This window comes from Plasmodium cynomolgi, chromosome 2 (assembly GCF_000321355.1).
Source record: "Plasmodium cynomolgi strain B DNA, chromosome 2, whole genome shotgun sequence".
Classification (NCBI taxonomy): domain Eukaryota; phylum Apicomplexa; class Aconoidasida; order Haemosporida; family Plasmodiidae; genus Plasmodium; species Plasmodium cynomolgi.
The window spans coordinates 271,675-296,871 of NC_020395.1; the positions used below are offsets into that span (position 1 = coordinate 271,675).

Sequence of the window (25,197 nt, forward strand, 5' to 3'; positions counted from 1 at the left end):
TAAAAATTGGAGGTACCGGAACACAGAACGGTTGCTTCCACCGGGGTGTGCTCTCGAAGCGGCCGTGCTTGCAGGGCAGTTGGCTGAGCGAAGCCGGGGGCGAGAAAAAAAAAAAAAAGAAAAAAAAAGAAAAAAAAAGAAAAAGAAGAAGAAAAAGAAGAAGAAAAAGAAGAACCCCAACCGTTAGCAAACCATGAGCAGTGATACCAATCTAGAGAACTACTGAACTGCCAACTTGGCGAAGCAAAATCACCAGTGCCTCACCAACTTTGACAAAAAAAAAAAAAAATAGCGAAAGTAATCAGCTCGTGCGACGAAGCAAGCCCAAGGTGTTAAATGCGAAAAGGCCGCCTCTTCCCCCTCCTTCTCCCACTGCGCAATAGGAAGCAGAGATAGTAAGTGAGCATGCTAGCGATCGAGAGGGAACTATTCATAGTAAACACTCCGCGCCAATACACGTTGTAATCGTGGCAAATTCTTTTTAAGATCCAACGAGAGGGACCTTTTTTTTGCACCCCGAGCTTGTGTGTCACCGCTCCTCTTTTTCGTTGTCCCACTACAGGGGGAGTGCAGCCTCCAACGATACTGCTGAGAGGAGAAGCCGTTATCACTGCTTTGCCTCGCCCAGCATCCCCAATAGTGACCAGCGAACGGGAAAAAAAGATTCCCTCGTGAACCGAACCCAAGCACACCGCGTGAAGCACACCACGTGAAGCATACCACGTGAAGCATACCAAGTAAAGCTCACCACAGAGCAACCCCACACACATTACCCAGGAATCCTCCAAAATGGTAAGCCCCCAGGATCATGAAAAGGGAGAAAGAACAGGATACCGTGATTAATTTGACTCCCCTCCTCCATGCACGGATGCCTTGTGCGTGAAGAGGCACCCTTTTAGGGGGGGCTCACCACCACCCTTCCTCCATTGTGGATCCTCCGTACCGCCACCTTTTTACACCACCGTTTTACACCACCTTTTTACACCACTTTTTACACCACTTTTTCACGCCGCATCTTCACAGGGCTCCATCTTCAACTACAACGGGGGGTGCGTCCTCGGAATGAGCGGCGCGCAGTGCGTAGCCATCGCGTGCGACCTGAGACTCGGTGCAAATAATTTCACCACGATCAGCACCAATTTCACGAAGATATTTAAAATGAACGATTACGTTTATGTGGGACTTAGCGGACTCGCAACAGATATTCAGACATTGTATGAGTTGCTAAGGTACCGAGTGAACCTGTACGAAATTAGACAAGAGAGTCCAATGGATATAGATTGCTTCGCAAATATGTTATCGAGCATTTTGTATGCTAATCGATTCTCTCCCTATTTCGTGAACCCGATTGTGGTTGGCTTTCGAGTTAAACACACTATTGATGATGAGGGGAAAAAAATTTCTACTTTTGAACCCTACCTCACTGCGTACGACTTGATTGGCGCCAAGTGCGAGACGAATGATTTTGTTGTGAACGGGGTCACCGGAGAGCAACTCTACGGAATGTGCGAGTCGCTCTACATAAAGGACCAGGTGCGTCTCTCCCTTTCTGCAGAAGTGCTTCTATCTAGTAGTGTGTGCATGTGTGTGTAGAAATGCTTGCACGTGCATCTAGTGCTACTCTCGTAAGTACGAACCCACACCAGGCGTCATGCGCGAACACATGCAATTTTCCTTCTTCCCCCATCCCCTCAGGACAAAGACGGCCTCTTCGAAACCATCTCCCAGTGCCTGCTGAGTGCCTTGGACAGAGACTGCCTATCCGGATGGGGAGCCGAAGTTTACGTTCTGTATGTTTACCCTCAGTGCAGTGCATTCCTTTTTGAGGGGTTGCTAAAAACGGACAGGGACAAAAAACCACCAGACAGACCCATCACCTCAAAAGAAAAAACACTTCGTACTGTTCCACCCGCGACAGTGTCGAATTGCGTCCACTTCATTTCGAGCGTATTTTATACGTTATACTTTATACTTTATATTTTATATTTTTTTTTTTTTTTTTTTTTTTTAGGACGCCCGATACGATCATGAAGAAGAAACTGAAAGCACGAATGGACTGAAGCGCCACTTTTTTACGGCCCGCAGAAATTGCGCCTTTTTTTGTAATTCCCCTGAAAGCTCATGCAAAGATGAGATGGGTGTACACCACGAGGGGGTGAGAAGGCGCGTGCGCATGTTTGCGCCTACCCGTGCGAGCACACCGCTGTGCGTGGCAGCACAGACTTTTATTAGGTCCCCCCTTAACACCACAAATGAAGCAAATTAAATTGTCGCTTCGTCGCATCGTCGCTTAGTCGCTTCATCGCTTCGTCGCTTCGTCGCTTCGTTCTGTGCACCCGTGCCAATGTTGTTACGTCGGGGCACTCCCCGGCCTCATACGGGTAGTTCTTCACATTAACGGAACGGAGGTGGGGAGTCCCCTCAATCCGTTAACAGGTTAAACGTTCCTCTATGTGCACACCGTGTTGAGCCTAGTAAAGGGCTTCATCGAAATGGTTGCACTTATTTGCGCAACGGTTGTCTCGTTTGTGCAGTTTGAACGCCCATTCCGGGGGTTAAAAATGTCGCCATTTTGCTTGCCTGACCTGTTCAGACATTTGTGACATACCCAAATTGGGATTACAATAGCGCGTTGAGGTTCCAAAGGGGGAGCACTTCCTCACTCCATTATTATTTCTAATCGGATAGGAGAAAAAAAAAACACAAACAGACACAGACACAGCAAACGATGTTTTCACCCCCGTGCGTAAAGTGCACACGACACATACATTTTCGAGACACATCCATTTACGGGTGAACTGTTTGTCTCCCTCCCTGTTGGTTACCCTTCATATAACGCCTACTTGCGCGTACAGTCCGGGGGGTGTGGACTCGTTGTTAAGGGGAACTGCAAAAAAATCTGCTAAGCGGTCTTTCTCACGTTCGTCATTGCGCTGAGTAACACCCAATTTGTGCTCAGTGTCAGTGAGTGGCTACCCCAAACTATTTACACAGGATTGTGTGTTAATCGAAAAGGTGACCCTCAGTGTTGCATAGTTATGATGGATCGTTCCTCGTCCCTTTTACTTTTTCTCTTCACGTGCATCTTTTTTACATCCCATTTTGCCTGTACCGTTCAGGCGATATGCGTTTTTTTTTTTTTTTTTTTCTTCCTCACCGAACAGCCAATTACATTTTAATAGCCCTCTTCAAACCATTGCATATGGCACACTAAGCATACCCATATATATGCCTGCGCAGGGTCTGCGCAATGTAGATCGTCCTCACCATGTGGGTGAGCCCCTTCGGGAGGTGCAGCGCCAAACGAATGATGTTTGAAATGCGAGCGATGCGCTTATGTTGCATTTTGCATTTTGCATTCTGTATTTTTTATTTTATTTTATTTTTTTTTTCCCCTCGTTCAGGTGAAAAATAAGCTAGCTACGCGAAAAAGCTATTTGCGCAGAATGGGAAGATTTTTCAGCCGATGAGAACCAGCAAGCGGGTGTGACTCAGTTGGGATTGACGAGACCGGCAAGAAGCTGCTTCCAATTTGCTTCCAGCCCGCCGCTGCTATGCGGGCCCCCTTTTCCATCCTCCTCGCAGTCAGCTTGGCCTACTCCGTCAGCGTGAATGTAGCCAAAAGGAGTTCCTTCATAAGCAGCAGCATTGAAAATGCCGCCAAGTTCACCGCTCGCTCTGGGGGGAGAAGCAAAAGCCACAGAAGGAAAATTAGTGCTTCACAGGGAAACGTAATTTACAAACAAATAAAAGAGAGAAGCATTCCCTTCAAGTTTTACAACATCGGGGACTCCTTCTATGGGAGGATACTCAGCATAAGTAAAAAAAATATAAAGCTCGACATTTTGTGTGACAGGAAGGCATACTTAAATACATCCGAGTATTTCCGTTTACCCATTTTACACAAATATGTTTTTGCGCTGCTAAAGGTACACAACATCATTCGAGTGAAAATTAAATACATTCAGAGGGTTCATCAGAAGATCGCAGTTCAGATCCAAAAGTACAGCTACGAGGAAATTTTATCGTCCTTTAATAATGGGCGAAGTTTAATTAACGCGAAGATTTTGGATGTCCTCGACGACTACGTGTTGCTTTACTTGGCGCCTCAAATTCACGCAAAGTTGCTCCTGCGAGTGGGGGAGCGCGCGGACGACTACAGGGCAGGAAATGACGTCCTCGTGCGGATCGACCGCTTCGATGGGCCAAGCGGGGAGTTGTATGTACGCGTTCCGTAGGGGGGAAAAGGAGATGGTGGTGGGCAGGCCGCGCGCAAATTGGACAGGCCGCTCGCAAATTGGACAGGCCGCTCGCAAGTTGGACAGGCCGCACGCAAGTTGGACAGGCCGCACGCAAATTGGACAGCCCATTTGGCCAGGCCGCACACAACTTGGATGACCCATTTGGGGGCCCGTCAACCCCCCGTTTACTCACTCCCCGGCAAGGTTCTTAACCACGTCCGCGAGGTACTCCTCCGTTAGGCTCTCCACAGGGACGTCCCGAAGGTTCCCCTCGAGGAGGTCCACCTTGCTACGCACCCAGTGATCTACCATGGAAATGATGCTGCAGTAGTCAGACGTCCCAGTCGACTCAGAATTAAAAGAAGAGTTAGAATTACTCATGAAATTAAGTATCGTTTCCATGATAGTCTTTTCGTTTAAGATGTAGAGCTTCTCTCTCAGCTGGCAATAATGAAAAAGGATATCAAAAACTTTGCTGTATTCATTTATGTTATGCATGTTCAGAATATCTTTTTGATCCATGTTGGTAGATTCCATGCCTATGTTGGTGAGTGCCCCGAGGGTGTGTCCCTTGGAGTTGGTGGCTTGTCCCTCGTTAGTCCCTCCGCTTGTTTTCCCCTTTTTTTTGTAAAACGTGAGGAACTCGGATGGGTTTCCGACCCGGCTAGCGAAAGTCGAGCCGAACAGCTGCGTGTTTATAATGTTAATGTTTTCATACTCGACCTTTAGTTTGATTAATGGTTTGTCGTAGACTCCTTTTTTTATTTTCAACAGATCGAATGTATCGCTTGGGGTGGAGAAGGCGACGTCGATGAAGGTGGTAGAGTAGAACTCCTCGTCCTGTAGGCTGCTCATGAAGTGGGTTACGTCCTGGTCGGAGATGACCGAGTCGAAGTACTCGTCCAGGAGTTCCCTTTTGGTGAAGACTTCGCTCGGCAGGGCGGGGTGCCACCGCGTGGCGCAGTGTTCTTCGAAGGGGTGGGGACGCGGCTCCTCATCGTTTGGCCCAGCACCGTCACCCCCGGTATCGTCTCTCCCAGTGTCGCCTCTCCCAGTGTCGCCTCTCCCAGTGTCGTCCCTCCCCGTATGGCATGCCCCCTGCCCGGCCGCCCGTAAAAAGGCGCGCCTGAACAAGTAGTACCGCTTCACCTGCTCACGCAGACTCAGCTGAAAGCTCTCCAGAATGGCATCCACCTGTTCATGTAAAAACTGCTTCAACACAGACTCATCGTTAAAATTTAAGTTGTAATTTGCTAATCTGATTTCCTTCAGTTCGAAGGGCCTCACCGTTTCCAATTGGATCTTCAAAAATCGAAATCGTTCCTTCCTAATTTCAAGCAACCCGATGTGTTTGTCCCCGTACTCATTTGTGCACAGAGATGTCCGTACAGATGAACCCAATTGCAAGGAGAAAAAGGATTGAAATGAACTCTCCTCTAAGTAGGGTTTCGAAAAATGCTCATGTCCCCATATGACCAAGTCTACAAAATTGGGGATGAACGATTCTTTAATAAAATTTTTTAAATCATTTCCGTGTGCACATCTCATGTGTCTGTTTTGATGTAGAACAAGGATGTTGATTCTACTGGCATGGTCACTTGGGAGCATAAATTTAACCTTCTTCTGTTCGAATGCTCTGTGTAGACGTTCATCTTTGATCCACCCGATGGCATAGATGGCGATTTTGGTGTCCTCCTTGTTTAGGAGTACTGGCTTTACCTCAATTTTGTTCAGACTGCTTTTCCCGATGTAGTTAATGAGATTTCCCACGTGCAGTATGTCCAACGGACTGATGTAGTCGCAGCTGTAGGGGTAGTCGTGATTCCCGTGCATCGTGAACAGGGGGATGGCCGTTTCGACCTTCTCCTTCACGGAGCACATGCGTACTGCGTCGCAGGGGGGTCGCTTCTCCACACGGGTTATTCTATCACTGTGGGTGCTTCCCCCACTATGGCTGCGTCTATCACTAGGGCCGCGTCTATCACTACGACCGCGTCTATCACTACGACCGCGTCTATCACCACGACCGCCTCTATCACTACTGCCGCTTCTATCACTCCGGGTGCTCTCCCCACTATGGCTGCTCTCCTCACTCAGATCGAGCTCCTCATCCCCCCCGTACCACTTATAATCGCAGTTGTGCACCTCCTTCAGGAGCACTCTTCGAGTATGTGTTCCCCGCGCTGGAGAAGCTTCAACCGATTCACCCCCTCCCTCAGCATCATCGTGACCTCTCACGTGACAGTATCTCCTAATAATAGCCATAGACTTAAAGAGTGTATACTCTGAGATTTTATTCTTATGAAACAGATCACCACTATTGATAATCATATCAACATTTAGATGCTTCGCAACGAAAAGAATTTCTTCAAACGAGTTAAATGTGTCCTTCCTTTGAACAGCATTATTTTCCTTGTAGCCTAAATGGTTATCCGTACACAGTAAAATTTTTAACGTATCCGGTTCGTTCTTTTTAAGACGTTTTTTTATCTCTTCCAGATCCATATTTTTAAATTTTGCATTTTTTTCTTCCTCCTTTATGCTATTATACTTTGTTCCTTTGCGTTCACGCATTGGGGAGGTGTCAGGTGATTGGTTTATTTCCTCCGACTTAGCGGTTGCCTCTGAGTTGGCGGCTGCCTCCGATTTAGCGGTTGCCTCCCACTTTGCGGCTGCCTCCCACTTTGCGGCTGCCTCCCACTTTGCGACTGCCTCTGAGCTGGCGACTACCTCTTCCCTGTTGATGGCCCCCCTGCTTCTGCGCCTCCTCAAGCGTGGCGATAGACTATCCATCGAGTCCTTCTCCTCCTGACCGTTGCATCCATCCAAGGGGTGCTTCATCTTTTCTTTGTTACTCTCCTTTTTGAAGGTCCCCCTCCAGAGGCCGCTTCTGGGGGTACTTCCACTGTGTTCCTGCTCATCTGCTCCTTTTCTGGGGATATCCCTCCGTGAGTCCCCTTTCAAGGCACGATTATTCGACTGATCGTTGTGGCTGCTCCCTGGGGGGCCAACGAGTCGGTCACCGAGCGCGTCGCTTCGCTCATCGATTTGATCACCACACTGCTCGCCACGCTTCTTTGCGGCGCGCCCCCTTGTGGGGCCATTCCTGCCGGTCTTCTCTCCTAAACGGTTCTTTCTTTGGGCCTCCACGTCAGACTCGCTACTCTCCTGGAAACACGCCCCATTAGACCCCTCCCTCGCCGACCTGCTCCGTCGCTCTTCCTGCGTAAAATATTTTCTAATATCGTTTGCATTCCCCCGGGTCCCTTTTGCACCACGTATTTGCCTGATGCCCCTTTTTTGCTGCGCCCCCCTGCGACTGGAGCGGAGGTCCAGTTTCCCACTCAGGGGAGAGGCCTCCTCGGGGTGGAAGTCCTCCCGAAGGGCCTTCCGATGCTCCTCACAGGTCATATATTTACCCTTCTCACGCTCCTCGTCTCGCTTGTCCTCCCGATGCTCCTCACCGGTCATACATTCACCCTTCTCACGCTCGTCGTCTCGCTTGTCCTCCCCCTTCAGCATCAGCTCGCTCGTTCTGTGTAGACTGCTGTACAGACTCTTCAAGGATAGGACCTTCTTCCGGTTGGCTTCCATTTTGGCTTGGCCGCCATTTCTGCTTTTGCAGCTGGGAGGTGAGTCAGCGGGGGGTGCTTCGCTGGGGGGTCCCTCACCGGGGTGTCCTTCGTTGGAGGGTCCTTCACCGGGGAGTCCTTCACCGGGGTGCCCATCACTGCTGTACCCACCACTACCGCACCCACCACTACCGCAACCACCACTACCGTACCCACCATTACCGCAACCACCACTACCCTGCTGATTGGCCACGCGGTGCATCTTCTTCCTGTGGGTGCCCCTCAAGAGGGGGCGGCGCCTGGAGGAGATGTCCCTTTCGCCGCCCCCTTCCATGAGCAGTCCGTGCTCAGATGAGGTGATGATTAATCTGCAGTGGAACTGCACATCAAGTGAAGGGGCGATAGGCTGATAATAGCTACTCACCTGTGTGCGCCGCCAGTGTTCAGGTAAAGGCAGCGTCGATTGGGGGATGACCACAAGGTGAAAGCCATCCCACATTCGCTAAGCGTAAAGAGGGGAAAAAAAAAAAAAAAAGGACGTACAACGGAGGAGCACATCACTTATTCAATTCATGCGTACATGTGCGTATTTGTCAGGTGAAGCGCGTTGAACGGATGAGCGAGTTAGCAGAGAAAGGTGCTGCTCACACAGGACCGAGCAAGCTCAACCCCGAAGCGGTGATCCATAGTGGGTTCCCCACAAAACGAAAGCACACACCAGGCCTTTTGAGAAGCACACGCCAGGCATATTGAGAAGCACACATCAGGCCTATTGAGAGCTGCACATTGGGTGTTGAGGTTGGGGAGGACACACAAAAAAGGAGTATCGTCACCTCCGCCTCTGCCCAAACCTGCGAAACCTCCAATTAGTATTCAACCGCAGAGTGGAAAGGTAAACCCGATTGCATAGCGATCTTCACATCATGTGGATTATATCCCAAATAAACTCTCTCTCACCAAGTTGGTCATTTATTTATTATTTTTTTTTTTAAAGGAAGGCTCTGCAGGGTGACACTCTGGTTAAGTTGACCCCAGTGCACGGTGTAGTTCGTTTGAGCACACGTGGTGGAAAAAAAATACAAAAAAAAAAAAAACACAGGAGGGTGGAGGTACACCGCTCTGTTATGGCACATTGTAAGTGAGTGCCTCATCCGAAGCGATGCGGTGTGTTTGCTCACTTATGAAAAAACTTGGTCGGCGGAAAGAAGAAGTAAGTGGAGTAGTACATCTTGTACAGGTTAATCTCGTGGATGACGTCGAGAGAGGCATATGCGAGGAGGAGCAACAGCATGAGCCACAGGTTCCTCGGCCCCCGTGGCATAAACGTATAAGTGGAGTATCTACACAATAGGAATAATGCAAAGGTGATCAAAAAAATAAACAACGAAAAGGCCACCCCTTCGTATACATACTGAGCACTGGTGGAACGGTAAATATACTTGTGTAGCACCGAGTCCAGATTCTTCGCTGTGTTGTAAAGCTCAGATTTGTTAATCAGACAGTGGAAGATACCACTCAGGCAGGTCAAGAACAACACGTATGAGCAGACGAACATGAGAGAGGGCCATCTTTGGAGCATCTTCAGAAGGATGTACAGAAGGGAGAACAACACAACGAGCACGGTGGTGACGATATGTTTTTGTATTTTCCCCAAGTAGTTACTGCCTTCCACAGCTGCTCCCACCCCCTCGTCACCGCCACCACCACTCCAACTGCTATCGTCACCACCACTCCAACTGCTATCGCCGCCACCACTCCAACTGCTATCACCGCCACTCCCACCCCTGTTATGTGCCTGAATAAAATCTGAGAAATACGCTTCCACCAGTTTGTTGCTCATCTCTCCTTTGTCTCTTTCGCTTAACCGCTTCACCTTTAAGTACTCCTCGAACATGTACTTGGGACGCACCTTGGAGTAGGAGTCAAAGTGGAGAAAGGTCTCCTTGCCGACGTAAAAAAATTCGGGCACTTCGTCGATTGCGTGGATGTACTTGAGGGGGAGGATGCTCGGCTTGTGAATATTTATATAAAAGAAAAAAATGGGCGTTGAGGGAGGGGTGGCCCGCTTCTCCGACCCGAATGCACCAATCGGGGTGGCCCGCTTCTCCGACCCGAATGCACCAATCGGGGTGGTCCTCTCCTCCGACCCGAATGCACCGATCGGAGTGGTCCTCTCCTCCGATCCACTTGCTCCAATCGGGGTGGTCCTCTCCTCCGACCCACTTGCACCAATCGGGGTGGTCCTCTCCTCCGATCCCCTTGCACCAATCGGGGTGGTCCTCTCATCCGACCCACTTGCACCGATCCGGGTGGTCCTCTCCTCCGTGATGCTCTCCCCCTCGCTGTAAAGAGAAAAATTTCCCAAAATGAATTCCCTGGCTACGCGGTTGAACAGCTCCAACAGAATGAGGTTCTTCCTGTCGAACATGGACGCCCCATTGGTACTCTCCACATCGATCACAAACAACACGCAGTCGTAGTCTTCTGATTTGTTTAACACGTACTCTACATAGTCACTAGCGGTGAGCTCATGAATATACAAGAAAGAAATATATTCGTTGGTACATTCCTTCTCGCTTCGGTACTTCTCATTTATGTCTAGCTTGATCTTTTTGTTTATTAGCTTCTTCAGCTTGACCAGCTTGGTCTCCTCGTCGAGGCATCCTCGGGCCTCCAGAACTAGCAACGACAGCACGAGCGACAGCAGGAGGGGCAACACAAGGCGCGAGAGCAAAAGTCGCAGCCGTAGAAACCACGATAACATAATTTGCGAATACCTCATGGCCCCCAGCGGGGGAGGTTGCAGGCGACCCTCCATCACCCCGACTGCTTGGGCTGCTATGCACGCCATGCGGAGACCATCATCGCATTACCTCTCCACACACAGACGCAACCTCCCCCTCTCTGCAGTGGATATTACACCCACGAGTATGCTGGCCCACGGTTAAGCAAAAAAACACCGCCTCTCTTTCGTGCGCCTAGTTCTCTCACTTAGGCTCTTCAGCACGGACATGCAAAACAACTGTAATCTTAACTCGCCAGGTCAAGGGGGTAAACGCAGAGTTGTAACTCCCTCCCAGGGGGGGAACGTGCGCGATGAGGGTGGGCCTTTCCTTTCCTTTATTTTTTTCTCCAATAGGGGTGCGAAGCGGTCGGCAAAAGGGGCCAGCTGAAAGGGTCATCTAAAAGGGTCATCTAAAAGGGTCATCTGAAACGGTCACCGAAAGGGTCATCGAAAGGGCCCCCTAAACGCCTCTCAAAACGGCGCTCAAAATGCCGCCCAAAACGCACCAACGGGAACACCTCCCCTTCGTGGGGACATTCCTTTTGCCCAGTTCATTGCCTACTCCCCGTTTTGCCTAACCTTTCCAGTTTCTCCCCTTCCGGGGCGCAAATGAAAAAAGGGGGGGGCCGACAACGGGAGGAAAAGCACCCCCACGTGCATATCTTCGTCAGCATCCAACAGTGAAAAGGAACTTTCAAAAATTTTTTTACTAAACAAGCTAAAAGATGGTTACTTTCCACGGAAGAAAAAAAAAAAAAAAAAAAATGCATGCGTGTGAGGACCAACATTTGTGCAGCTCCATCTGCCGGCACAGCCGCATTTTACACAGCCGCATTTTGCACAGCCGATTGCTGCCAAGAGGGTATGGGCCTTCACCGCTGTGTGCTAGCGACGAATCGGGCTTCTCTACGCTCTGCTCTCTGTTCTCTTCTCCCCCCTTGGAGGGAAAAAAAAAAAAAAAGGCAGACGTGCCCGTCCTGCGAACACGCCAATGCGTGTAGATGACCCGAGACCTGACCGACAGCTAATCACTTGGTGAAGGTGAATACGTTCCCAGCTGAAATAATTGTGTTATATAAATCCTCGGACGTAAAACGGGACTCGTAATCCAGGGATAGCAAATTTTTGCACAGTTTGGCAACACTTGGGTGTTTTTTTATTAACGTGTCAGGTAAAATTCTCTGACGAGCATTACACAAAATGGCTGTTCTCTCCATATTCGTTTCCGTCCTTGTGAACAGGTCTACGATGATCAACCCAAGGGAAAACATATCGACTGCTTTGTTGTATCTCTTTCCAAGGAGTTGTTCCGGAGCAGAATACATTTTTGTTCCGATACCCAGCGTGTGATACGATGACGCGTGTGTGCTTCCTGTGGGATTACCATCTGTCTCGTGGCATTTTTCCTCTTGGTGGGTATAACTACTATGCTTTAATTTTTTTTTTTTTTTCCTCTGTTGGTTTGCATCGCTAGCTCGGTTGCTTCTCCGCGTCGATCCGTCTTTGCACACTTTCACCTCATGCGACGCCCCTCTCCGGTCTCCTTCTAAAAGCATCGGCATAATTCTCTTCACCAGCTCGGTGAAAGTGATGCCTTCATCGGCGCAGCCATCACGATCGCCATCTCCATGACCAGCGGCATCACCATCGCCATCACCATGACCAGCGGCATCACCATCGCCATCACCATCACCACCGCCATCACCACCGCCATCTCCATCGCCATCTCCACCGCCATCACCATCACCACCGCCACCACTCAGGTGGACGTTGCTCTCCTCCGGGGTTGCCCGACATACAACTGTATTAACCCTTTTGCTCTGCCCCTTTCCGTTTATTATACACATGGAATCAACTTGGAAGGAATGACACTCGTGGTTTGGTTTTCCCTCCAATGGAACGCGGTTCTTATTGTGGAACACATCACCATGAATTTCGTTTCCCCCTTTATCGTGGCATCTGTTCTGTCTGTGACTACCATAGTTGGTGCCCTTCTTTTCACCACCTACCAGGTGACGGCAGCACAGGTTGGTCTCCTTCGCATGGGTCTCCTTCACATGGGCCCTTTCCGCTGCCTCCTCCATTTGGGTGTTCCTCCCACGAGTGGAGCTGCTGTGGTTGGCTCTACGCCCCGAGTGGAGCCTACCTCCGTCGGTAATTTTGCACACATTGCAATGTTTTTCGCTTCTACTTGGTGAACCACTCACCTGGTTAGCTTCCTCCGGAGAGGTCCAAGCGACACCATCGTTAAGTAACGTAACTTTCGATAAAGGATCCTTCTTCCCCTTCGAGTGTCCCGTCGAAGTGGTTGGATCCTTCCCTATGCATTCAAAAAAAGGGTGCTCCGAGCGAATAATCCATTTCTGTTTTCTCTCCAAGTCGTTGTAGGATGCCAACCCAAAGTCTCCAATTTTAACGACGTCATTGTCACAGATGAAAATATTTGATGGTTTCAAGTCCCTGTGAATGATATTATTTTTATGCATGTAGTGTAACCCCAGGATGATCATATGTATGATTTCTTTATTCCTCTTGTAATTCACATAGGTCCTTCCACTTATGTAATTCTCCAATGTGTTATCACAGTACTCCATTCTGATGTAGAGGTTAAATCGGTACACTGCAATTCTTTGTCTTGCTTTCTTCCTCCGTTTTTTCTTCTTCAACTTTATTGCTGCACCGGCATGTGTGTGTTTCTTCTTCTCCTGAGTGTCTCTCTCAATCGTTTTTTCCATATTGATGATACCTTCTTTTAGAGCTTCTTCTCCTATGCTACACTCGCTAACCTCATTGTGGTCACTTGGAAGGAGAGTAACAACTCGGTGGTCAGCTTCCAAAGGACCGTTTCCCTCCACCCCCGTGATCCGCTTTAACTCTCTCTGATGGGGGCAGCATCCGGAGGAACCCTTCCCCATGTTGTAGAACCCTTTCCTAGCTGACTCGCCATTCGTCGAGCGGGCGCGTTTTATGCATCCTCTTTTGAAAAAATGCAGATCTCCATGTCTATGCAGATGTCTATGTCTATGCCCATGTCTATGTCCATCCCCATGTCTATCTCCATGTCTATGCGCATCCCCATGCTCATCCCCATGATCATCCCCATCCCCATGCCCACTTGGAGGGAAGCCATGTGCCCATCCTGATGTCTCTCCTGGAGAGCATGTCCTCCCGACACATGAAGACTTTCTCACAGGTAGAAGATCCCGGAAGGGGTTCTTTGTCTTTCCTACCATCTTACATATGTGTACCTTCCCATATGGTCCTTCCTTTCGTCCGTATCTTCCTCCTCTCAGTAGAGTTGCCTGCTTCTGTACAGGTGGGATGGATGCCTCCCTTTTTGTATCATTCCCATGTGGAGAAACCTCCCTCACCTTTTTTTCGATACCAAATGAGGAACTCCCTTTCGAACCGATTTTGTTTCTTCTGTGTGACTTTTCTTCCGACGGGACATGATCAAAATAGCTCCTCTTTACCATTCCTATGGTCCTCTTCTCCTTCTTGCAGATGCGTTTTTTTAAAAAGTGTTGCTTCTTCGTAGCGAGTTTACTTTTGAGCCCCACAGGTGGGTTCTTTCGCGATAATGATCCCGTTTCATCGCAGGTGCTGCATCCGTCACGCGAATTACGCACACGGTTGTGCATACCGTTTTGCACACAGTGCAGTGGATAGCAGCTATTGGGGTCAGATCCCACCAGGTCAGAATGACCCACCCTTCTTCCCTCACCCAAGGACTGGTAATCCACGACGCCTTTCTCCGTGAAGTCCTTCTCTTTGTCCCCTTTCATAAACTCATTCGTGATTAAAACCCTTCTGTAAGGACTGACATGGATGACCACCTCCTTTTTGAGTCCACCCCCCTGGCAAGTGTTCACACCGGAGGGAGACAAAAGGGCAGGGCTGGAGGCTACCCTCCTGCTGTTCATAAAATTTCTCCCGAAGTAGCTGCCCAGTTGGTACATCTTCACCCCCCTGGAGAAAGCGGCCCATCCGTTTATCAAGCTTCTTAATAGCTTCACTCTTGCGGGGCACACGGACGGGTCTTCCACAGGGCGGGTGTCTCTTAAACGGTGTTGGTATGGCTGGCTGCGTTCACCCCTTGTGCCGCCTTTTCCGAGAGGTGCCCCTTCTCTGCTCCCTCTCATTCGGTAAATCGTTGAGTATCCATCACACTGCGCCTTCACCTCAGCCGCGTCACGAAGATCCGCTGCGACATCCACCTTAGCCGCCTCCTCCACCGCTCCCTCCGCCCTGTCCGAACCCCCCCCCTCGCTCTGCGCGACGTACGAACCCAGAGTCAGCGTCTTCTGCAAAAGAATCCCCATAGGGAGATTTTCTTCCTTCGTTTGAAGGACCCCTTCTTCGTAAACTCGCGTGATACCTTTGTGCAGCTCTTCATGCATTCGACTTTGCAACGGGGCGATATCTTTTCCCTTGTGCATCCCTCTCCTTATAAGAGATGAGCCTATGTTGTCGTACCCCTTTGTTCTTCCCTTTTTATGTGAACCGACTAGCCATTCTGCTCCCTCCTCCCTCTGCACATACCCTGCGCACATCACTCTATAGCTCGTCCTTATCTGACATATCCTTTTAATTACATTTTTCTTTTTTAAAATTTTGAGGACGTTCCTTTTGTTTCGAAAAAGCAAGAGTGTTCTTTCCATCAAGGTGGTGTGTCTCTTCTTGGGAATTTCTTCACATTTTCTTTCATTTCTCCAGCCTCTATGTATTATTCCCTTTGCTTTTCGATTCCCCTTTTTTACGTCACAGTTCGTCTCCTCACAAAGGTGCGTCCTCTGACGATGCGGATGGAAATCCTCTCTCTTCGAATTGGGATCCTCAATAAAGTCGCAATAATCATTACCCCTTCTCTCCACACATGAAATGCATGTCTTTCGAAAAACATCGGTCTTTATCATTTCGTCATTATATGCATCCTCGCCTGAACTGTTCAGGTAATTATTTACCTCCTCATCAATACAACTAAGCCAATTTCCCACTCTGTGCAGTAGTACCTCCCCATTTGTGTTCTTCTGATCGGAACTGACGTGCCTGCCCCATCTGTCTCCTCCATATGGACTCACGCGATGTCTCATCGCCAGGGAAAACAGCCTCTGCAAATGAAAGAAGAAAAGCTGCTTAGTCATGGGTTCTACATCCTGAGATGGAAATAAATTTTTTTTTTCTTCTGAGTGGAGATATTTATTGGTGGGTCCAAAGTATGTTCTATCTCGAGAGATGTGTATGTCGTTCCATTTGAAGGGCGTCTCTTCACCCACTGCATGTTTGAAGCTGCACCTGGTTGGTAATGTCCCCCAGTGATGACACATAATTGACCTCCTCGATAGGTTATTCTCACCCACACATGTGTTACTACAGTTAACCATAGGGGGGGGGTCCTCTTGGGAAAAACTTCCGTTGAATCCCCCCCATGGGAAAGACTCCTCCAGAAAGAAGGAACAGGATGAAAGGGACACCCTATCCATGCTGCACATCCGTCTGTGGGGAACAACTGAGACGATTCTTCTGCTGTGGTGCCTCTCACTTTGTATATTCAGAGAGGGGAATAGGGTCATGTCTCTTTCGCTTTTTCTTCTCCCAATGTAAACCACACTGCTGTTTTTTTCTCGCGTCCATCTTTTTATTTCCTTCCTCCGTGTGTGGGCTTTTCCCATTCTTCTCCTCGGTTGGGTGAAGCGGTTGGTTGAGCGTCTCCCTAAATGGCTTGCGACCCTTCTCGGCACTCCTCCCCCGTTCACTCCCTGTCCGCTGCCTCCCCCCTTCACTCTCTGTCCGCTTCTTCCCCTCAGCTCTTCTTCCTTCCCAGCAGACTCCTCATTCCCATTGCTGCTACTCTGAAAGACGATTTTAAACTCTCCACTTTCGGATGAATATTCGATATTGTCGAAAAAATTTCGAAAAGCTTCTTCCCTCGTTTTTTCATTTTTTCTTTTCTTTAAATTCATTTCGCTACGCTTTTGAAGTTCTCTCTTTTTCCTTTGTCCGACATGGAGGGAGCATCTCTGTGAGGGTTTCTCCGTTGGGGGGTGTTGCCTATCGTTGTCCACGGTGATGTGTATGAGGGTATCATTCGTAGTACCCATGGTGGTCCCCATAGTAGTGTCACCTTTGTGGACAGTCCTTCCTTCTCTCCGCACGCCTACCTTACGTTTTCCACCTCCTTCTACTGTTCCTCCCCCTGCTGCTGCTCCTTGTGCTCCTCCTCCCCCCGCTCCACTTCTTCCCCCCCCGCAGGTGCAGGCCCACCTCCGCGCGTTCATCTGTATGAGCAGAAACTTGACGAAGAGGACCCCTTTCCTGATTTTCTGCTGGCGGCCCAGCCGCGATCGGCGCGCCAAGCCAGTTTGCCCCCTCTGCGCGGGGTGAGCGATTTGGGCGGGGTGAGCGATTTGCGCAGTGTGAGCGATTTGCGCAGCGTCAGTGCTGTCTGCCTTCTTTCTATGAGGTGCATTCCTTGTGAGGGGGGCTCCTTGTCCCCTTTTGCATTCATCCCTGCAGAGGTCCCTTCCCGTACAGATTCTATCCTTCATGCGGCTCCTCCCGCGGGTTTTTCTTTCCTTCACGCGGCTTCTCCCGCGGTCCGCCCCGTATGCGCTGAACCCGGGGAGCGGAAAACGATTCATTTGCGTCAACTGGGAAGGCTGGAAGGTGCGGTTGGCACTCCCAACGATGATCAGAACGACGTAGTTACTCCCATGCTTAAGGATAACTCTTCCAACGGTGAGCTGCATCAGGCGGCAAAGGGGCATTGTCGTTATGTTCTTTACAAAGTGGGTATCTTCTAGCCTTTTTTGTTTTATCCTCATGAGCGATTTCTTGTCACACTTTGTTGGTTTAAAGGAGCCGTTTATCTTCATCACTCTGCGGCTGTTTTCGTGGTAACTGTAGCAGATGCTCGTCTGTGAACTGTCTCCTTGCGGATTGTTGGCACCCTTGACTACTCCGCTTTGGCATCGCCTTCCGTGAGTCATTCCACTAACGGTCCAGGTAGTGCTACTCTTACCCCTCGCTACTCGTCCAAGGGATCGCTTCTCCCCCTCTCTGACAAATCGGACAGTGTTTTTAAACACCAAAGGGTGATGCTCAAGGAACAAAGTCGCCATACTACTCGACTTTTTCACACTCTCCACTAGTGCATTATAGTGATACACATGCAATAAATTGCTAATTTTGCAAGTCACATTGAAAGGGGGAGTTCCCTCTCCTTTTCTATTCCTTTTGGCTAGCTCCCTCCTGGTGTCTCTACTTGGATGCAGTCTTCCCCCTTGTCTGATGTGACCACATCTACACAGATGCAACTCCTTTTGTAGAAATTTTCTGAAGGAAAGCATCAAATTGAAGCTAAACATAGAAGTACTTATCGACGTTATGCTGAATGATATATCCGTCCTGGTGTGTCTTACCATGTCTACATTGATCAATCTCAACAGGGAGGATGCATCTACATTGTAAATTCTCATGCACTTTATTTTCGTTACATAATATAAAAAGTAGATAAAATAATTCGCAAAATTGTGGACGAAGCATCCATCTATTAGTTGCTCTTCTTTCTCGGTGACATTTACGACGAGACTTTTCTCCTCACTCGACACCTTTCTCATTAGACTTGCACACATTAGGAAGTTCACTAGGTTGGCGATAAAAAAGTTGTGGTTCCCTATTTCGATTCTGTTTTTATGTGCGTTGTGTTGGTCTTGGCTGGGTACACAGTCAGAAGACCTCTTTTTTGGTTCTTCTCCTCTCCATCTTCCTCCCCCGGTTCTCGCTTTACTGGGGATATACAGATCTGTGCTGTACCCCTGTGGGGTTCTTCTTTGCACTCTGCCTATATGTGGGGCCCTCGCAGGCGGGGGATGCAAATCGGTGGAGCAGGACGGGTGAGCCCCCCCGTTGTTGGCTCCCCCGTTGTTCTCTCCCCCATTGTTGGCTACCCCACTGTTGGCTACCCCATCGTGAACCCCCCCCTCGTTCACTATCCTCACAATCTCAGCGTAGTTACACACGTCGATGGTCATGTCAGAAAAATTCTTCAGCTCCTGCACGAGCGCTCTGTTGGCGTTCCTGCTGTAGAACCTCCTGCAGAGACCCACTAGGCCCTTTTTATTACTTAGGAAGTTCCCGTCCCTCATGAAGCAGTAGAGGTTGTGCTTAAAGAGATTTCCGACGTGGCTATATTCATGATGGTTCAGCTTATTGAGGTACTTCTTTTCCATAAGACTGAGCAGCTTCACTAGTCCCGCTTGGACTCTCTTTACTTTGGAGAGTAGGAGCGTGTAGAACTTGGCGGTGAAAATTTTGCAGCACTTGACGCAGCAGAGGAAGAACTGCGCGCTGCGCCAGTGCCGCTCGCGGTTGCCATCGGGGCGGCCATCAGTGCGACCGTCAGTGCGGTCATTAGTGCAACCATCAGTGCGACCATTAGTGCAACCATCAGTGTGGCCATTAGTACAACCATCAGTGCGACCACTGGCGCTCCCCCGCCGACTTCTCCCCCTGCTGCGTCGCCGCAGGAAGTGCTTCTTAAAGGCGCGGTTGAAGGCGTAGAAGCCCCGAAAGAACTTCAACGTGCAAATGACGAGCAGATCGGCATAAATCCCGAAGCGATAGATCTTCACGCGCACCTCGTTCAGCAGGCTACTATAACCGTTGTAATCACACATGTTAGAGAAGTACCAGTTGTTTCTCACCTCGAGAAGACAGCTGAACATGTAGTAGTAGAATGCCTTCTTCCTGAAAAAATAGTTGTTCTTTACCCTCCTTCCATGGTAGTAGCAGCTCTGTCTTGTAATTTTTTCAAAAGGAATGGACTCTCTTCCTTTCCCCTTCCTAACACTACGAGAAATGTACAGGTCGAGGAAGTGAGCATTCCCATACACATTATCTTCCATCCTGATGCGAAGGAGATAAGTCGTAATGGATATCCTTCTGTAGATCTTGTGAGCTACATCCTGCATCGTTCTTCTGTTAAATACTGTTCTCCTCATGTGCTCGTTACAAAAAATGAATAACTTTAGCCATCTGCAGTAGCTGAATGAGTAGCATACTTTTAATTTTTTTTTTTTTCTTTCCTCATTGATCCCTTTAACTTAACGGAGTGATTCTTATTTGGCTGACTTTTTCTCCTTGGGGGGGCTGCGTTTTTTCTCCTTGGGGTGGCTGCATTTTTTCTCCTCTTGGTGAATCTCCCTTCCGGTTGCAACAAAAAATGGTTCTTCCGTTCGGCACTGTTCTGTAAGACGATTTGCTCCTCCTTCACTCCTGGTTCGCTCATAAATACGAATACGAAGACGTAGCAGTAGTGGTGGTAGTAGTAGCAGTTGAAATGGCTGGAGGCGCCGCTTCCCTCGCTGCTTCGACCGCTGCTTGCATCGTTGCTTCCATCGTTGTTTCCGTCTCTTCTCCCACCGCTGCTTCCATCTCTTCTCCCGTCGCTTCTCACCCTGCCGCTCAACCCGCTACTCCTTGCTGTATTGCCTTCTCCGCCGCGTCGAGGAGGGCCCTTCTGGGAGATAAATTCCCCAAGGGTCCTTTCCTCCCCCCTGAGCTCCTCTCTGAAATGGAATTTCTGTCCATAGTTTATATCCCCTTCCAACCAGCTGCTGTTTGTCCGTTCGGCACTGCCACTTTTCCTACCTTCACACAGAACTGCAAAAAATTTTTGGCTCTTCTGTGCCAAGTTTTTAATAAAATGATTATCTGTCCTTCTTTCCATTCGCTCTTTCATGTGGGATTTCTTCCCTTTTTCTTCGTGCTCCCTTTGATGTACCTTCTTTGCTTGTCTGCCATCCTTCACCTTTACTCCGCTTCCCCTGCGTGGCTGAGCATTCTCACACGATGGGCACTCCTGTGAATAAGTCCTCATAGAACGAAAGCCACATGGTGGTAACTTCAACTTGGTGTTTGTTTTCCCTTCCCGGGGATTAGCACTCAGAGATTCGTTCTTCCCTAACGGGTGGTTCACCTTATGAACAGTCTCCCCTTCTTCGTCGTTACGACGATCCGCATGCTTCTCCCCACAGCACGGAGCAGCACTCGGACTCGGGCTCAGACTCGGACTCATACTCAGATCCACATTCCGATCCATGTTGAGACTCCTGTTCCCTCTAGCAAGCAGTCGGTTCTTAACCCCCGTGACGCACTCAGATATCGTCTCGTTCCCGTTCTTCCCCCCACCATTCGTCTCATTGTTCACGCTTCTTTTTTTCTTCTTCCTGCGGGATGAGTTGCTAACTCCCTTCATCAGGGTTAGGACTGTATCCCTCTGCTTGTGTTCATGTCCCTTGCAAAATATTATGTCAATGAACTGCCTCTTCGTCACTGCCCTCTCCCTTTTTTTGTAATCGAAGAGACTATTGAAGTAGTAGTTGTTGTAGCACAAGTCTATTCTATGTCTTGGCCACTTGATTTTTTTCGTCGTGTTGTCGTTAATTATGATTTTCAGTTCGTGGACGAAGTAAGTGTCACTGCATCTAAACTGTATGAACTTTTCCTGATGCACGCGGTCCCTCGCGCTCGGGATGCTGCCGCTGCGGGGGGGGTGAGCAGTACTTCCAGTGACGCCATTGCGGTGACTTCCACGAGGGTGACAGTCGCAATTATCACGATGGTCCCCTTCACCGGGGTAGCAGTCGCAATTATCACGATGGTCTCCTTCACCAGGGTGGCAGTCGCAATTATCACGATGGTCTCCTTCACCAGGGTGGCAATCGCAATCACTTCGCTCCCCGAGTGTCCTTCCTTTGCTCGTCGATTTATTCCCACCACTTCTTGTAATTTCTTTCCTATACTGTTGCACACACGAGGGGGGGGTTTTCACTTGGGGGGAACTCCTTCCCCTCTTATTCCCAACAAACCCAACGCGACCACTGCTCTCCCTGCTGGAGTCACCATCCCGGAGGGCCCCCTCACGGAGAGCCCCCTCACGGAGAGTCCCCTCAAGGAGAGCCCCATGACGGATGCCTCCTCCCAATTTACACCCAATGAGCATATGTCTAATCATGCACTTTACTCTTCGCTCGAGCGATCTCAGCAGGTACTCCTTCCTTCCTCTCAACATCGAAGTGCGCCCGTAGTGGTGGTGCCTGCACGCAAACAGCGCGTTCTTTTTTCTTCCCTCAGATAACAGAGAGGGTAGGGACCCACCCCCAGTCACATGGATATTCTTGAAAGAGAAAAAGGGTACCCCCTTAATTAGTGAAAATAGGACAGAAACGAGTTTCTCCTTTTTTGTTCCCCTTCCCCCGACGGAGTTGTATTTTCCTGACTTATCGGCAAGCAGCACTCGCGTCATCATCTTAGCAATATCCATATCTAAAAAATTCCTTTCTGTGTTTTCCCTTCTGTCTCTTCTCCGAAAGGGGAGTCGTCTCCTTCCATGGAAACAATTTAGTGAAAAAAAAAGTCGTTCTATAGCAAAGTGAAATCGCTTTATGGCAAAGTGAAATCGCTTTATGGCAAGGTGAAATCGCTTTATGGCAAGGTGAAATCGCTTGACGGCAAGGTGAAATCGCTTGACGGCAAAGTGAAATCGTTTTAAGGAAACGGGTGTGTCTTCCCTTTTTAAGTAGCGTCTCCTTGGATGGACTTTCCTGGGACTGCTTCTTTGGTATAATCGATCAGCTATGTCTAATGTGTGTGCATTTTTTCTTGTCCTCATTGGTGTTACTTCTTTTTTGGACCCTCTTTGGGATTTCTCCTTCCTTTCGGGGATGAAACCAATTCCGCCACTGATAATGGTCCCTCCAGGGGGGGTCATAAACCCACCGGTTCTTCTCACCTTGTTGGCTACTCCCTTCAATCCGTTAGGGTTACCATAACTAGGTAAGTAACTCCCCCTTTGTAGTGTTCCCTTCACGTGGGGTGGTGTCATCTGCAAATTGAATCTCCTAAGAGGGTCCCCCAATTGTGGAGAGACCATCTCATGTTGTACAAAACGTCGCTCCGATATCCTCCTATTTGGGTTCTCCCTCAACAGGTAGTAGTTACTACCCAAGTGCTCCAAAATGTTATCGCTTTTCAGCACATGTGTTGATCCTCTCATTAATCGAAGGAAAACACTTCTCCTTTTTATTTTATCCTTATGTATGGCTTTGTCTTTAGCGTTTCGATAAAGCCGTTTGATCACACCGATTGGTTTATAATGGGGAATGAGAAAATGGAGTCCTTCCGAGGGGGGTCCAGGTCCACTCTTTATGTTTCTTCCTCTTTGGCTATCGAACGGGTACGTAACCATGGAATGACGTGCAGTACTTCCTTCAGTGATTGGTCTTTCTCCAATTGGAATGCCCCTCATAGTGCGTCCCCTCCGTATGATCACCTTACATTTATTTGTCACCTTATTTAACGGGTCATAGGGAAGCTCTTCATTTTTTTTCACCCTGGCGGAGCTCGATCTGTACTCCCTGTGTGCATCCTTTGGGAGTTGTCCTTTCTTGCGAAGCCTGCGCTGACATAAGGCAACCTCGTTGGAAAGACTAGCCAACCGGAACGCACCCATATCCATGTTGAGGGCACCTCCATTCTTCTGTGCATTCGTATGTAAATAATTTTTACCGCCCAAGATAAGATGACGGAAGGGGGAGGTATTATCTACCTTTCCCTCATGGTGACAATTTCCGTTGTGCCAAGAGTTTGTGCACGACTGTAGGATACTGCCCGTGTTGCTAAGGAGGTGTCTTTCCTTTTCCCCTTCCTTCTTGTTTCCGTTGACTACATACAATCCGTAGTAATACAGATCGAAGGAGTTTCTATTCATGTCCTCACTTTTGCGTTTTTTTTTCTATCTGTTCAGGCAGAATTGGACTCGTTCTTCTCTCCATATTGCACACACAATTTATTTTTTTTTTTTTTTAAAATATGCATATTGGGTATGGTCGTACCCCCCAGTTTATCCCTTCTGGTGTAGTTGCTCTCTTCCTCCTTGGCTCTTCTCCTCTTCGGTGGGACACACGAACTGCTAGCGAGAGGTAGTTGCACCCCATTTGCCGTGTGGGGACAGCAGTCTTGGTCCCTTCAAAAGGGGAAGCAACTTTTCTAACCGCGCGCATTTCCCACAATTCGCACGCTTTGCACACCTCGATCGCTCTTGCCATTCCCCCCTGGTGTGGGTCCCTCCCACGACCAGACAGCGACATGGTGACTACCCCCCCCTACTCTTCCGAGACCCCGACAGACGTTCATTCACCTCCAGCCAGCACTCACGTATGCTAACAATATTTGGGTGGTTCTTCAGTTTGTTAAGACATTCTACTTCGCGCAAGTTTAACTTAATTTTTTTTTCGTAGTTAAACAGGTTGGCAGAAAATTTGACGTTCTTCAGGGCATAAAATTTTTCTCCTCCCTCTCCAGGCTGCCTCTCCCCCGACTGTCCATTTTCCTTCTTCCTGATTTTGTACACACAGGAGAAACCCCCAACAGCGATGAGGTAAATAAAAATAAACCTTTCCTTCAGCTTTTTGTTAATATGGTTGAAGTCTTCGTTTCTTATTTGCTTCCTACTGTCCATTGCGCTGTGCAGAGTTAGCTACTTAGAGGTGATATGGCACAGATGATGCAGTTCGGCTGATTACATCCGTCTTGGAAATAGCGTCTGCCGTATAACCTACTCGACTGCCCACTCGGTACAGCTAAGAGGAATACGGGACGCTCTATCGATGGAAGCATCCACGTTGCAAGGTGACACTCGTACGGATGTAGAAACGGAGAAAAAAAAAATATGCCACGTCTACACAGAACAAGCGTAACAACCAGGTGATTAATTCAGTTGTCTATGTTACCTCCTCTCCGTTTGGAGTGTCACACATGTGGTTGGATTAAACTCTCATTTGTGATGATCATGTGCAATAAAGCTGTCTGCCCAAGGGGGTGGGGCGATAGAGAGACCACATACGTACTGCTCCGTCAGTAACACGTTGTAGGTTAACCAGGGCGGCTTCTCCAAAAATGACCTCCGTTTGGATGGTGCCTTCTTGGTGCACTGCCCAGGGTGAGGAAACCCACCGCAGCGGGTAAAGTAACAGATCGGTGATACGGTCAAAATGGAGGAGCTCCAAAAAGTGACACCTTTGGGGCAGCCTGGCTGGGTTGTGCCCCCAGACACCATGCAATTTAAAAAAAAAAAAAAAATAATAAAAAAATAAAAAAAAAATAAATAAATTAATTAATTAATTAGTTAATTCACAGGGAACTACCCTCAAAAATGCTGGTTCTACGACGGAGTGATAATTTGTAGCTCTTCCCCCGCTAAACGATGAGACGGAGGGGAAGCGCAGAAGCAGATTCTTTATGTACACATAAAAAGAGTTCAGATTTGGGGAGAAAAAACAGTACAAGTGGGTGTAAGTAACCATGGTCGTGATATAGTAAGGAAAAAAAAATTCTCCCACTGGTTAGTGGAGAAGGGGTCTCGATGTGTGGGTCATGCGAAGGAGAGTAGTTTCAAACACAACATAATGGACAGCGGCAAAATTTTCGGAGGTCAACTCCAGCGCGGAGAGAAAAAGGAAGAATGGGTTAAAAAAAAATAAAATAAAATAATTAACGAAATGGATTTTTTTTTTTCTGATCTGCTGCAGTGAAAATG

General features: G+C 48.6%; 5 protein-coding genes across 5 annotated transcripts; 2 read left to right on the forward strand and 3 right to left on the reverse strand.

Annotated features, from left to right (window-relative positions):
- Positions 1-1,023: 1,023 nt before the first annotated feature.
- On the forward strand, positions 1,024-2,286 carry PCYB_021610 (20S proteasome subunit beta-3). Its single transcript, XM_004220511.1, has 3 exons — positions 1,024-1,533; positions 1,696-1,790; positions 2,012-2,286. Exons 1-3 carry the CDS (start codon positions 1,063-1,065, stop codon positions 2,058-2,060), a joined length of 615 nt encoding a protein of 204 aa, XP_004220559.1. The 5' UTR covers positions 1,024-1,062; the 3' UTR covers positions 2,061-2,286.
- Positions 2,287-3,585: 1,299 nt separating this feature from the next.
- On the forward strand, positions 3,586-4,236 carry PCYB_021620 (hypothetical protein; the record flags this gene model as incomplete). Its single annotated transcript, XM_004220512.1, has 1 exon — positions 3,586-4,236. A coding segment is annotated over one exon (648 nt), but the record flags the coding sequence as incomplete, so codon positions are not given.
- Positions 4,237-4,430: 194 nt separating this feature from the next.
- Positions 4,431-7,866, reverse strand: PCYB_021630 (DNA repair exonuclease; the record flags this gene model as incomplete). Its single annotated transcript, XM_004220513.1, has 1 exon — positions 4,431-7,866. A coding segment is annotated over one exon (3,435 nt), but the record flags the coding sequence as incomplete, so codon positions are not given.
- A 1,125-nt stretch (positions 7,867-8,991) lies between these two features.
- Positions 8,992-10,577, reverse strand: PCYB_021640 (hypothetical protein; the record flags this gene model as incomplete). The annotated part of the gene is made up of 1 exon (XM_004220514.1): positions 8,992-10,577. A coding segment is annotated over one exon (1,586 nt), but the record flags the coding sequence as incomplete, so codon positions are not given.
- Positions 10,578-11,626: 1,049 nt separating this feature from the next.
- Positions 11,627-24,591, reverse strand: PCYB_021650 (serine/threonine protein kinase; the record flags this gene model as incomplete). Its single annotated transcript, XM_004220515.1, has 12 exons — positions 24,505-24,591; positions 23,600-24,138; positions 22,120-23,103; positions 21,304-22,029; positions 19,663-21,246; positions 19,238-19,570; positions 17,285-18,865; positions 17,136-17,210; positions 16,382-16,561; positions 14,780-15,709; positions 13,829-14,455; positions 11,627-13,477 (listed from the first exon to the last, which is right to left on the reverse strand). Exons 9-12 carry the CDS (start codon positions 16,559-16,561, stop codon positions 11,627-11,629), a joined length of 3,588 nt encoding a protein of 1,195 aa, XP_004220563.1. The 5' UTR covers positions 17,136-17,210; positions 17,285-18,865; positions 19,238-19,570; positions 19,663-21,246; positions 21,304-22,029; positions 22,120-23,103; positions 23,600-24,138; positions 24,505-24,591.
- Between the last annotated feature and the right edge of the window lie 606 nt (positions 24,592-25,197).

Coding starts and splice junctions, on each gene's coding strand:
- PCYB_021610 (XM_004220511.1), top strand. CDS start 1,063: ATGAGCGGCGCGCAGTGCGTAGCCATCGCGTGCGACCTGAGACTCGGT. Junction 1,534..1,695: donor CGCTCTACATAAAGGACCAG/GTGCGTCTCTCC, acceptor CCATCCCCTCAG/GACAAAGACGGCCTCTTCGA. Junction 1,791..2,011: donor GGAGCCGAAGTTTACGTTCT/GTATGTTTACCC, acceptor TTTTTTTTTTAG/GACGCCCGATACGATCATGA.